The 13,116-nt window shown below is 52.2% G+C and overlaps 2 protein-coding genes across 2 annotated transcripts; one reads left to right on the forward strand and one right to left on the reverse strand.

The window, feature by feature from the left end:
- Positions 1 to 2,781: 2,781 nt before the first annotated feature.
- On the forward strand, positions 2,782 to 6,138 carry BEST4 (bestrophin 4; the record flags this gene model as incomplete). Its single annotated transcript, XM_081225108.1, has 9 exons — positions 2,782 to 2,933; positions 3,025 to 3,119; positions 3,712 to 3,945; positions 4,131 to 4,285; positions 4,689 to 4,766; positions 5,060 to 5,245; positions 5,345 to 5,425; positions 5,537 to 5,691; positions 5,865 to 6,138. 9 exons carry the CDS (start codon positions 2,782 to 2,784, stop codon positions 6,136 to 6,138), a joined length of 1,410 nt encoding a protein of 469 aa, XP_081081234.1.
- Positions 6,139 to 9,162: 3,024 nt separating this feature from the next.
- On the reverse strand, positions 9,163 to 11,822 carry RPS8 (ribosomal protein S8). Its single transcript, XM_081223182.1, has 6 exons — positions 11,726 to 11,822; positions 11,223 to 11,329; positions 10,666 to 10,765; positions 10,105 to 10,280; positions 9,745 to 9,874; positions 9,163 to 9,325 (listed from the first exon to the last, which is right to left on the reverse strand). The coding sequence occupies exons 1-6, from the start codon at positions 11,727 to 11,729 to the stop codon at positions 9,216 to 9,218; spliced, it is 627 nt and encodes a 208-aa protein (XP_081079308.1). The 5' UTR covers positions 11,730 to 11,822; the 3' UTR covers positions 9,163 to 9,215.
- Between the last annotated feature and the right edge of the window lie 1,294 nt (positions 11,823 to 13,116).

The raw sequence follows: 13,116 nt of genomic DNA on the forward strand, positions 1-13,116 counted from the left end.
TGATTTACAGGTGGAGTGGTTCCTTCTCCTGGACCATAAACCAAAGGGACCTGACAGCAGCTGGGAAGGGAGATAAAGTGACTGAGGAAGGAGGGGCTGGGTGGGGCCTGGGCACTGCTCCCTCCTGGGGCAAGCCTTCAGGTTCTGTACCTTTACCCACAGCTCTGTGGGAATTTCACAGCCCAGTGATCCAGAGAGTTGGTAACAGGCAGATGTGAGGGGGCCTCACATGGGGATGGGGGCTGAGGACTGAAATGCAGCCAGCTGGGCTGCCCTCAGGGAGCACTGTCAGAGAGAAGCTACCAGGACTTCAGGGCCTGAGCTCCCCCAGTCCCAGGGCCTGGCTTCCCAGGTACCAGAGACTCTTTAAGTGGTAAGCAGCCCAGAATGCTCTAGAAAAGCCACAAATCAGAGGTTGGGAAGGGGCTGCATGGCCAAGATAGCTGAGGCCCCAGAGCTGGTATCTTGCCCTTCCCAGGTCAGGTCCTGGGTCTTCCAGACATCCAGGACACACACATGGAGTCCTGTTCTTTCCACATATGGACATCTCACCTGGGCCCTGGAGGGAGAACATAACTTGTCAGGCCATGAGATGGCTTCCAGACCTTGCTCATCCAGGGAGTTTCTTATAAAAAGTGGGGAGGGGGACCCCTCAGGTTAAAAGATACATGCACCCCAATGTTCACTGCAGCCCTATTTACAATAGCCAAGACATGGAAGCAATGTCCATCGACAGAGGAATGGATAAAGAAGATGTATTACATACATAAATGGAATATTACTCAGCCATAAAAAAGAACGAAATAATGCCATTTGCAGTAACATGGATAGACCTAGAGATTGTCATACTGAGTGAAGTCAGACACAGAAAGACAAATATCATATGATATCTCTTATATGTGGAATCTAAAAAAAGGGTACGAATGAACTTAGTTACAAAACAGAAGTAGAGTCACAGATGTAGAAAACCAACGGGATGCGGGGGGGTAAAATTGGGAGATTGGGATTGACATAGACACACCACTATATATAAAATAGATAACTAATAAGAACCTACTGTATAACACAGGGAACTCCTCAATTCTCTATAATGGCCTATATGGGAAAATAATCTAAAAAAGAGTGGATATATGTATAACTGATTCACTTTGCTGTACAGCAAAAAATAACACAATATTATAAATCAACTATACTCCAATAAAAATTTTTCAAATAAAATAAAAAGAAAGGAAAGAAAGAGAAAAGAAAAGAAAAGCCTGCCTGGGTTCAAGTCCTCCCCAGCTTTACTGAGATGAATCAGATGCAATCCTATCCTCAAGGGTTTCATGGGCTGGAGGGGATATCTCTCTGTAGATGGATTATAGGCCAGTATGATTAACTGATGCAAGGACGGACCTCAAAGGAGCAGTGAAAAGGAGTGAGGCCAGAGGCTGGTGATGGCAGGTGGAAGTGGGGGGCATCTCAGAGGTCTTATAGCCAGATTAAAAGCCAGGACCTGGCACTGTTTGGCTCGGGGACAGGCAGGACAGGCATCAGAGGAAAGGTCTCTGACTCTCAGTCTCTGCAGGATTGCCTGGTTCTGGGATGCAAACAGTGGGTGGAAACCAAAGGGAAAAGACTTGGCTTTTCATGGTAACAGCCGCCCAGGATAAATGCCTGCATGCTCCAGGCTCCAGGCATTGTTTCTCTGAATATTACCAACTGCCCTGTGAGGAAGGAGTTATTGATCCTGTTTTGCAAAGGAGGAAACTGAGGTTCAGAGAAATTAGGTATCTTGGACAAGGTTACAGAGAGCTAGAATTCAAACCCAGATTTGTCTCTCAAGCTTGTGCTCCTAACCACCTCTCCATGCTTCCTCTCTTCAGAAAACACTTGCATCGAGAACCAGCTCACAGTGTGGGGGAAGGAGCTTCCCAGGCCAGGTCAGAGGTGTGATGTAGTGGCGTTTGGCACAGTGCCCGTTCACTTAGTCAGTGCTCTGCGATCAGCAGCTGTTAAAACACTTAATCATGCATCTGTCTTCTCACCTGGAGCTGGGACAGTAATTCCTGTCACCCTGGCTTCAAGGACATGGTGTGAACTGTGGGGTCAATGATGATGGCATTTATGACACTCAAAGGCCAGCCCAGCCCTGCAGGCATAGGGAGACACCTCCAGTTCCCAGCACCAGGGAAAGCTGGGTGACAGCCTCAATCCATCAATGATAACCTCAGTCCAGCCAAACTTTATGGGCCCAGGAGGTACTTAAGTGCTGTGGGGGTGAAGGCTAGCCCAGTTCCCCTTCCTCAGCACAGGCTGCTGTCCAGAGCAGGTAAGTAGATGTGGGGTGCGGGTGAGAGTGCCCTGGGACTTGAGAGACCAGCTATCAGCTTCGAGAGCAAGACTCCAAGGTGCGTGGGTCTGGGCTAGAGTTGGATCTCCTGTCCTCAGCAGTTCAGGACCCAGTTTTACTCCTAGCCCTGCAAGTGGAAGAGGAGCTTGGGGAAGCTTCATGCATGAAAGGGTGTAGACCTCAGCTCCCCCTTGCCTCACCTCATCCTGGTTTGACTCACACACCACTGAGTTCTAGGGGGTGGGGGTGTGCTCTGCATGCTCTGCAGCTCCCTCCCCCTTGTCTACTGACACAGGGTGAAGGCTGGGGTGGGGGGTGACCAGAGTTGAAGGAAGGTTGCCTGGGGATCTAAGGTGGGTGATGAGAAGGCAAGGTAAGGAGAAGGTTTGCTGGGGGAGGACAGCTCTGGGAGCAGCTCTTGTGACCTTCTGCCCCAGGCCCCCAGCACCATGACGGTTTCATACACCCTCAAAGTAGCGGAGGCCCGCTTCGGAGGCTTCTCTGGCCTGCTTCTCCGTTGGAGGGGAAGCATCTACAAGCTCCTCTACAAGGAGTTCCTCCTATTCATCGCCCTTTATGTTCTGCTCAGCATCACCTACCGGTGCGAGGGTGAGGGCAGGGTCTCTGGGCTGGCCTGCGGGTGACTAGGCTGCCTACCTCCCTCTAACCAGGCCTCACCTGACACTCCCCAGGCTGTTGCTGACCCAGGAACAGAGGCATGTGTATGCTCAGGTGGCCCGATACTGCAACCGCTCTGCAGACCTCATCCCCTTGTCCTTTGTACTGGGTAAGTTCAAAGAACCAGGGGTTCTCCCTTGTAGCCTCCTAACCATCTTTCCTTACCTTTGGGTTGGGTTACTAGCTCTGAGGGTCAGAATTACCCCAGCGGAACTGCTTGGAGGGCAACCAGAGCAGGCTCAGCAGGCATGGGAGCTGTGTGCGGGGTCCAGGATTTCCAGAGGACTAGGCCCTGCCTATCACGTGCTGGACCATCACTCCAAACAAGGCCCAAGCCACCTGCTGGCTTCACAACCCTCTGGGCACTGGAGGAGAACTGGAGAGAGGTGACACTTCCCTCCCAACCCCCATGTGAAGCAGGGCTCAGAGTTAACCATTGCCTGGACTTGAACCATCACTCCTCTTCTGCTTGAGGAGGTTTGCACTCTTCTTCCTCCCTGCCTGGTTTGGTACATCAGGGAGGGACCAAGAGGAAGAGGCTGTCCCCCTGACAGAGAGGCAGGGTGCTGGAGCCAATGTGTCCTTCCCCCTGCCTTGGTTCCACCTGGCCTGGACCACATGCTCTGGGTGGGGGCAGGACACACTGACTCCTGAGACCTCCATCTTGCCTTCCCGTCCCCCCTACCCATGACGGTGACCAGGTTTCTACGTGACCTTGGTGGTGAACCGCTGGTGGGCCCAGTACACAAGCATCCCACTGCCGGACCAGCTGATGTGCGTCATCTCGGCCAGCGTGCACGGCGTGGACCAGCGCGGCCGCCTGCTGCGCCGCACCCTCATCCGCTACGCCAACCTGGCGTCGGTACTGGTGCTGCGCTCGGTCAGCACCCGCGTGCTCAAGCGCTTCCCCACCATGGAGCACGTGGTGGACGCAGGTGCGCAGCCCACAGCCCGACACAGGTGCCGCGCTGGGGGAGCCCTGGAGCGGACGGGACCGGACCTGCCCTGCGGGCCTCCTGGGAGGGGAGGTTTGACCACTAGGGGGGAGCTCCAGGGCCCCAAGGCGGTGAGTCCCCCGGGACAAGGATGAGTCTTCATCCCTCTCACTTCATCCCTGCAGGTTTCATGTCCCAAGAAGAGAGGAAAAAGTTTGAGAGCCTGAAATCTGACTTCAATAAGTACTGGGTCCCCTGCGTCTGGTTCACCAACCTGGCGGCCCAGGCCCGGAGGGATGGGCGAATCCGTGATGACATTGCTCTCTGCCTGCTCCTGGAAGTGAGTCAGCCTAGGACCAGGCCCATCTGCTCTCCTCCCCCTAGTTTTGCAAACTGGAATGATAATTTTAGTGCTTAACACTTACACGGTGCCAATTATGTACAGCACACTGTTGCAAGTGTGAGGAAGTGAGGAAACTGAGGCACTGAGTGAAAAGAAACTTGCTCAAGTCACACAGCTAGTTAGTGGAGCTGGGAATCATCCTCAGACCTGGCTCCAGGCTCTGTCCTTGCAGTTACTTTGCTAAACTGCTTTCCATCAGTCACCCCAGCCTGATAACACCTCTGAAAGCAGAATGAGCCTCTAGACCTGGCCCAGGCCTAACGTGTGCTGGGCTCCCCTGTCCCCTCCCCATTCTTCCTTCCTCGCCTCCACTGACTTCCTCTTCCTGCTGTTCCACCAGGAGCTGAACAAGTACCGGGCCAAGTGCAGCATGCTGTTCCACTATGACTGGATCAGCATCCCCCTCGTCTACACCCAAGTAACTGCCTTTCACCTCCCCAGTCCCACTGCCTGCTGTATGTCCTGTGCTGTGTGTGACACTGAGAATTAGAGTTGGTACCTGCCCTGGGGCAGTTTGATCCAGTGAGACACTCAACAGCCCCAGGCTCATCTTCAAAGCCTCCCTGGACCCCCCACTAAGATGATCCCCTCCTATCTGGTGCTGCCACACCTTGCTACATGTTTTATTTTACTTATTACATCTGCCATTGGCCCTCGGGGCAGGGGTGGCATTTCTCCCTGCCCCACTTAGCCTGGCTTCCCTTTCTCCAGGTGGTGACCATAGCAGTATACTCCTTCTTTGCCCTCTCCCTGGTTGGCCGCCAGTTCGTGGAGTCAGAAGCAGGGGCTGCGAAACCTCAGGAGTCTCTGGAGGCAGGGACAGCCCTGGGGGACCTGGACATGTACGTGCCTCTCACCACTCTGCTGCAGTTCTTCTTCTATGCTGGCTGGCTCAAGGTGGGCACTTCGGTGGTCAAGACATGGGCCCAGGGCCCACCCCAACTCTGGGGTTAGAAAATAGGGCTCTAAGCCCAGAAAACACTCCATCACCTGCAGGTGGCAGAACAGATCATCAATCCCTTTGGTGAGGATGACGACGACTTTGAAACCAACAAGCTTATAGACCGCAACTTGCAGGTGATTAGGGGTCTGGTGGCAGCTCACTGGCAGTCAGGCTCTCCCTCCCTGCCAGCTCTCAGCCCAGGTATGCAGGAGAGCGGGATCCTTGTGACCCGCTGCCCGCCCCAGGTGTCCCTGCTCTCCGTGGATGACATGTACCAGAACCTGCCTCCTGTGGAGAAGGACTCATATTGGGATGAGGACTCTGCGCAGCCGCCCTACACTGTGGCCACTGTGGCCGAGTCGCTGCGGCCTTCCTTCCTGGGTTCCACCTTCAACCTGCGGTGAGTGGCCCATGCAGGCCGAGGCAGGACCTGAGTCAGCACGTGAGCCCCAGTTCCCCACCCACCCTCCGGGGTGCCCAGGACTCGGTCCCTCCTACCCCAGGCCCCACTCTGGGGAGCCGGTCCCCCAGCTGCCAGAGGCTCGCTCACACCGCCCTCCCGCCCACCTGCAGCATTAGTGATGACCCTGAGCAGAGCCTGCAGGTAGAGGCGTCCCCTGGGCCAGCCCGGCCGGTGACCGCTGCGCAGACCCCGATGCTCGGCCGCTTCCTGGGCGTAGGAGCGCCCTCGCCAGCCATCAGCCTCCGGAACTTTGGCCGCATCCGAGGAGCCCCCCGGACCCCTCACCTGCTGCGCTTCAGGGCCGAGGAGGGCGGTGACCTCGAGGCCGCAGACCGCATCGAGGAGGAGGCGTCAGGGTCAGGGGATGAGGCTCAGGAGCCCTGAGCAGAGGCAGCGGGGCCGGGCCTTCCGGCTGCCTCCCCTAGGCCCTCCAGAGATACTAGAGCAGCACTTCCATGCACCCTAAGCCGGAGCACTTAGGGATGACCCTTGAGAGGGCAGAGAGCCTGAACCAGTTAGGAATGCATCCACTTCGGCTTGGGGGAGGTGAAGCTAGGACACAAGAGGCGAAGTATAGAGGACTAGAGCTCAGGCGCATGATTAACTTCCTCCACAATGCGGGGCTAGGCCGGTTCTTGAGGAAGCATGAGTATCACTGAAGGGCTGGTAAAAAGTTCTGGGTACTCCTCCCAGCGTTTGATTCATTAAATCTGGGATGGGGTCAAGAAGTTACATTTCTAATAAGTTCCCGGGGAATACTGCTGCTGCCGCCCCAGGGATCACAATTCGAGTCATACAGAAAAAGATGTTTAGGATATCCCTTACCGTGATAACCTCACTCTGGTGAGGGGTCAAAGTGTGTGCTGGGGTACTTTTGCTTCATCTGTCATATTCAATTTTTTGTTTACAATGAAAATATATTCATTTATTATCGTGCAATTAAAATTGCTTAACACTGAATTGGCATGCTTTGCCAATGGACTAAAGATGAGGGTTTGAGAGTCTGCCCTGAAGCTGATTCAGCTGAGACGTGAGGGTAGTCATACACCACCCAGCCGAGACTTCCAGCATCTGAACCAAGCCCTTCTCTGCTCCCACCAACCAAACAGGGAAAAAGGACAGTTTAGAAAGCTGCAGGTCCATCCATCTCTGCGGTAGGACCGCAGCACTCAGCTGACGGTAATAAGAGGGGGCATTGTGGAAAACAGCCTCACAGAGCACTATATGAGTTGCTGCTAAACTGAGTTTCTCTAAGATTCCTGCCTTATATGCTCAGCCACCACTAAAGAAACTGGCGAATGCCAAGACTGAACATTAAGGCCAAAGGAAGACAAATGCCAGAATTCAAAGGAAGGGAAGCATTAAGAGTGTAGGTAGAGGTTGTGAGGATGCGCAGCCTCCTGTCGACTGACAGGATTATAGTGCTGGCTTCTACTTTCCTGCTGGGTGACGGGATACTGAATTTTTCTCAGCCTTGGTCGACAAATCTATACTGTGAAGACAAAGCACCTTGTGGTCACCATTCACTCAGAAGGCACCTGAGGTGTTTTGCTGGGTCTACAGAGGAGGTAGCCTTGCTCCAGGGTAAGAATGGTCATCTATGAGGGCAGTGGAGATGGACAGTTGATGAATTCAAGGCTCTTTAGAAAAAGAACCCCTTATCCTATGGACTGACTAGAGGGTGAAGGAGGGGAGGAATAAACATCAACGCCTTGTAGAGCTCGAAGGCAAAGTGTTGCTGTGCCATGCCCAACACACAGCTCAGCAAACATCAGCTAATGTTCAGGTGCTAAGGGAAGATCACTGGGTGGGAAGGCCAAGGCCAGGTCTCCCCAGAGCCAATGGTAAGGTTTTAGAGGACTGGACTGACTTTTTGTCCTTAAGTTTTTGTACTAGAAAAGGGGGTTCACCTTTCCCAAACGTCTATTCACAGAAGTCTGCAATTTAGCCAAGGTGATGGACCAATTAGATTTTGTACTTCTTTAGCTCTTAAGACATGTGCTCTCCAACAACTTTAAATTGGATAAAATCTTTTTTCTTTAGAACTCATTAACTTAAGCACATATTTGAGTGCCTGGTATATTGCCATGTACCTTTCCAGGTACTGGAGATGCCACAGGAAACATATCCCTGTTTCCCTGGAGATATATTCTAACAGAGGGCAAAAAAAGACAAGCAAATAAAATGAGCAAAATTTATGCCAAATTAAGGGATAAGGAGAAAAAACAGGGGCAAAGGACATAGCATGGAGGGGAGTACAATTTAAAATCCTGTGATCAGAGAAGAACTCACTAGACTAACAAAACAAAGACCTGGAAGGAATAAGCAATGTGGGTATATGATGGAAAGTATTCCCAACACAGGGAATACTAAGTGAACGTATGTTCAGTAAGGCCAGGATGGCAGTCACTATAGAAGGGACCACGTCCCACTGAGTTCCATACCATCTGGTAGGAATTTTGAGATAGGATGTCCTGTAAAAAAAGAATCTTATCTTTTAAAATGATCACTGATAGCTGGGATTGCGTTAGGGACAACAGAAGACCAAGTAGGATGCAGAGATGTGACCAGAACAGTAGAGGTGGTGTTAAAGGTTGAAGCAACAAGATGTGGTGACATTAGATGTGGGAGTTATGACCCAAGGATGACCTTAAGATTTATGTTGTCATATGAAGACTACTATTTGCTGCAATCAAATAATTGAGAAACTGTTTGAAAAGGGAAAGCTGAAGAACGTGATCAGTTTTGAACACGGTGACCTTTTAGAGTTCGATTATGATATCCAAATGCAGGTGTCAAGTAGGTCTGGGCTAGTTAGAAAGATGGAGCTTAAACCACCTTTAAAAGTTGATGACAGACAACAATGTAGCTAAACTGAAGACAAGAGCTGACCCTTAGAGATTCAGCAGCCATCACTGGTAATTTTACATACTTTTGAGTAAATCAGAGGGGAAAGGATTAGGGTTCAAAAGAAAATTAACTTCAGAAAGACATCCAAAAGCTGACAAGATACAGATTATGTAAATGTGTATAACCTGTTCAACAATGCAGAAATCTGGAACACAATTTCAAGGTTTCTAGACCATCCATGAACCTGAAATAAACCCCTAAAACCAAGGTCTGCACACAGGGTCTCTAAGAGAACCTTACAGAAGCAGCATGGTTTCAGGTTCCAATCATGGTCCAGTCAACAGCCTAATACTGTTGGGGGCCCCGTGCTGGGATGCCTCCCTCATACAGTCTCTCCTCAGCCTGCATGCCACAACCCTGATGCCACTGAAACCCAGCCTTGGGGGTGAGAAATGTTCCTCCTGCTATAAAAAGGCACATAATAGGCCGGGGCAAAGGGAGTTGGGGCACTCTACAGTGTGCCAAACAATCAAATATGCTCAGAACGCAAACACAGGGCAAAGAACAATAAACACCTTTATAACATGAGCTAAGATAGGAAGGAAGAGGATTTATTTGCCTTTCCGGGCCTTGATTTTCCTCAGATAGAACTCCAGCTCCTTTCCCTCTAGCACATAGCCATCTGCTCGGCCACACTGGCCTGGTCTTGAGGCGATGCAAGCTGCAAGAGAGTTATGTGGTCCTTAGCAAAATGACACTGTGGCCCTACCCACACCTACGTATCCCCTTAAGAGTCCATGTTGGTCCAGGTATCCTGGGGGCAGGCATGAAGCCCACTGTCTCCTCAGATATACTTTATCATCACTTAAAGTCAGTAGCAGAACTGGACAAAGTTTTCATCACTGAGACAACCCCCTAAGCCTGGACACAGACTTCTCAGAATACTCCTGAAACTCAGAGGCAAAAACCAAGCTCAAGCCTATGGGCTCCTGCCCACTATTTTCCATTTCAGCTTCAAACTAATGGGATGACCAAATATTCTGATTTGTGCTTGTGTGCTGTTACCAAACTCTCTAGCCCACAGAGGGCACAGCACATCTTGGGACACCCCCGCTCCGCCAAATGCAAAAGCCATCTCACCAAGAAGCTTGCCCTGCTGGAACTGCTCCTCTAGAAGACTGCTAATTTTGGCATTCTTTTTCCTTTCATCATATTTCTTCTGAATTTTCTTTGATCGTTTTTTGTTTAAAATCTCTTCCTCCTCAGGAGTCTGAATAAAGGAAACACACATGGGTTAGTGGGGCCTCCCCAAACCCTATCTCAGGGAAGGAATGTCATAGCCTTCAACACTGCATATCCCATGTCCCTGCCACCTTCCTCAGCACTAAAGACTTTCACCTCTCCCTTCAGTAGCAGAACTGGACAGTTTTCATCACAAGAAGGCTGGAATCAGGGCGGCCTCCCCTCCCCCCACAGGAAGTTGGCTCCCCAAACACGCACCAGCTTGGCCCCCTTCTTGCGGCCCAGGGGCAGTGCATAGTGGGACTCGTACCACTGTCGGTACGGTGTGCTGTCAATGAGCACAATGCAGTTCTTCACCAGGGTCTTGGTACGGACCAGTTCATTGTTGGATGCATTGTAGACAACATCAATGATCCTTGTCTTGCGTGTACAACCTGCTCACAGGAGAAATTCGGAATCAAGCCATGTGAACCTAAGGTCAACTGTCCCCCACCTGCGCCCTAGTAGGGCCTAAGGAGATGGGAACTCTTAAGCCTTTACAGAGCCATAGGTCATAAGCTCATCTTCCACACACCCATCTTTCCAGACGTGGCTGACACCCACACATACATGGTCTCTAGATTCAGCCCAATCCCTGAAGCTACAGGAGTTAAGAGGCAGGACAGGATGGAGAGAAAGTTCCAGAACCTCAAGGTCGTTGAACAGGAGAAACTTCAGTATCTTGGTTCAGGCCATGGACTTCCTGATAAAAGCACTTATTGAAGCTTAGAAAAGGTTTAGGTGCTGAGTTCCCACCCACGCCTGCAGGGCCTCACTCACACTCGGAGCCCCAGGAGAAGTTCCCCACGTCCAGCCTCAAGGCCCGGTACTTCTTGTTGCCTCCCCGCACACGGACCGTGTGTATGCGGCGGGGGCCAATCTAGAAAACACAAGGAGACAGGAAGTAGGTTATCAAGAAGCTAGAGAGAGGGAAGGGAACCCGGGCTGGACGGAGGTAACAGTCAGTGTAACTATGACAAGTCCTAGCATTGGCAAGTGGCACACAGGTGACCAAGACAGCCACAACCACGCCTAAGGATACTTCTTCATCACTCTAGTTACCTCCAAGAGGAAAAGCCCGATTCCAAACACTGAAAATTAAGTCTCCGTGCAACAAAATTTCCAGGTTTCTGACCATCACTGAGGAGACCACTCGCTCCAGGCGCCCTGCAGGTACCACTAGGACACAGTAGCTGTCACCATGCAATCTCTCAGTATTTACCCAACACGCAAAGGCGAGGAGGCCGCCTAGTTCCTACAGCTAATCGCAGAGCCCCACAAAGATTCAGGCGGAGAGCAGGTGGGAGACCTGCCGGGCGGTGAGGCCCCGCACGCACCTTAGTGTTGGCAGCGGGGCGTCCCAGCTCATACTTCCGCTTCTTGTGGTAGGGCTTTCTCTTGCCCCCGGTCTTGCGACGCTTGTGCCAGTTGTCCCGAGAGATGCCTACGTGTGGAAGCGGGGGGAGGGAGCCTGAGCCAGGGAGCCCGGGGCCGGACCCCGCCAGCCCAACGCCCTGCGCCGGCGGCCGCACGCTCAGCTCTCCAAGGTTGGCTCCCCCATAGCGCAGTCGGGAGGTCACAGCATTTCCAAGGTGTCATCACGCGCGTGCGTTCCGGCCCCTTCCCGTCCCGACCCTGGCAGCCATGATGGTGCCGCTCGCGGCCCCGGTCCCTGCGGCCCCTGGAGCGGCCCGGGCGGCCCAAGCCCGAGCATCACCCTCCTCGCGGAGGCTCGCTGCCCGAGGCCCGGGCGCCCGCGCTCCCGGCTGGGCTGCGAGGCAGGATGGCGCCGGATTGAGCTCGTTCCCCAGCCGCGGCCCCAAAGCAGAAAACCACTCACCCATCGCTCGGCGCTGGCTGGAAAGAGAAAACGCAAAGCGTCACGGTTCGGTTTGTAAAACGTAGCCCCGCCTCTTGACGTATCTTCCGGGCGCCGCAGAGAGCGGCCTTGGGTCGGAGGGCGGGGCGCCGAGGTCTTGGTCCTGAGAGGGTCGTGAGGGTGCTGCATCCCGGCCGAGGGTCAGGCTGGGGTGCAGCAGAGCCCGGCCTTGTGCGCGCTTTAGGGGGAGGTTGAGAGACCCAGGGCACAATTCGGGCGGGGCTTGCCTGGTTTTATTTACGTTTTGAAAAGACCTATTTTAGAAGCTACTGCTGTAGTCCTGGATGAGAGCTGTGAGTGCGTTGGAGAAGGGCGAAAGGCAGTAGAGGTGGAAACGAGAGGGGGACTTGGGTTTTGTTTTGAAGGGTTTGGTTTAGGGGGCGGGAGGTGTGTCAAGGATTCCGAACTCCTCACGTGACCAGTTGGATGAATACTGGTGCCACTTAGTGAGAATGGGTAGGCTGAGGTAGGAGCTGGTCTGGACGTGTTTATTTTGAGCTCTTGGTGACTCCCGCACGTGGGAATGACAGGCAGATGGATGGTCATGTCTGGTCCATCCATAGAGAAGGGATCTGGACAGAAGGTGTTACTTTGGGAATCCTTGGCGTGTAAATGGTAACCAAAGCTACCACAATGAACGGAACCTAGGGAGAGTGCATAGAGCAAACTTTTCTTGTAAAGGGTAAGTTAATACTGTAGCCTTTGTGGGCTGTAGGGTCTGTGTCACCACTCAGGGTTTTTTTTAAATTTATTTATTTTTGGCTGTGTTGGGTCTCCCTTGCTGCACACGGGCTTTCTCTAGTTGCGGTGAGCGGGGGCTACTCTTTGTTGTGGTGTGCTGGCTTCTCCTTGCAGTAGCTTCTCTTGTTGCGGAGCACGGGCTGGCTCTAGAGCGCAGGCTCAGTAGTTGTGGCGCACGGGCTTAGTTGCTCCGCGGCATGTGGGATCTTCCCGGATCAGGGCTCAAACCCTTGTCCCCTGCATTGGCAAGCGGATTCTTAACCACTGTGCCACCAGGGAAGTCCCTGCGCCTGCTCTCTAAATAGCAACACTCCTTTTTCTCTACCCACTCAATACTAACATTGTTTTTACATGCTCATTATCTGTCTTCCCACTAAAATATAATAAGCATAAGAGTAGGAACTGTGTTGTTCACTACTGTATTTCCAACACCTAGAATAATGCCTGGCATTTAATAAGTACTCAATAAATATTTGAATGGTACTCAAATATTTGAGTAAATTATTGTTCTACTAACATTGTGTTCAATGGGTTTTCCCAGTAGACTGAGGTCTTAAGAATATAGTGCACATATGTCATTCATCTCTCCATCCCCAGCCCCTTGCCACAAG

This window comes from Mesoplodon bidens (genome assembly GCF_964165515.1).
Source record: "Mesoplodon bidens genome assembly, chromosome: 2".
Classification (NCBI taxonomy): Eukaryota; Metazoa; Chordata; class Mammalia; order Artiodactyla; family Ziphiidae; genus Mesoplodon; species Mesoplodon bidens.

Bases quoted from the DNA above. Each gene is read 5' to 3' on its own strand.
- RPS8 (XM_081223182.1), bottom strand. The intron at 10,766-11,222 runs GTGCGTGCGGGG...TGTGTTTTCTAG, and splicing joins GCCCCGCTGCCAACACTAAG to ATTGGCCCCCGCCGCATACA. The intron at 10,281-10,665 runs GTGAGTGAGGCC...TCCTGTGAGCAG, and splicing joins CTTCTCCTGGGGCTCCGAGT to GTTGTACACGCAAGACAAGG.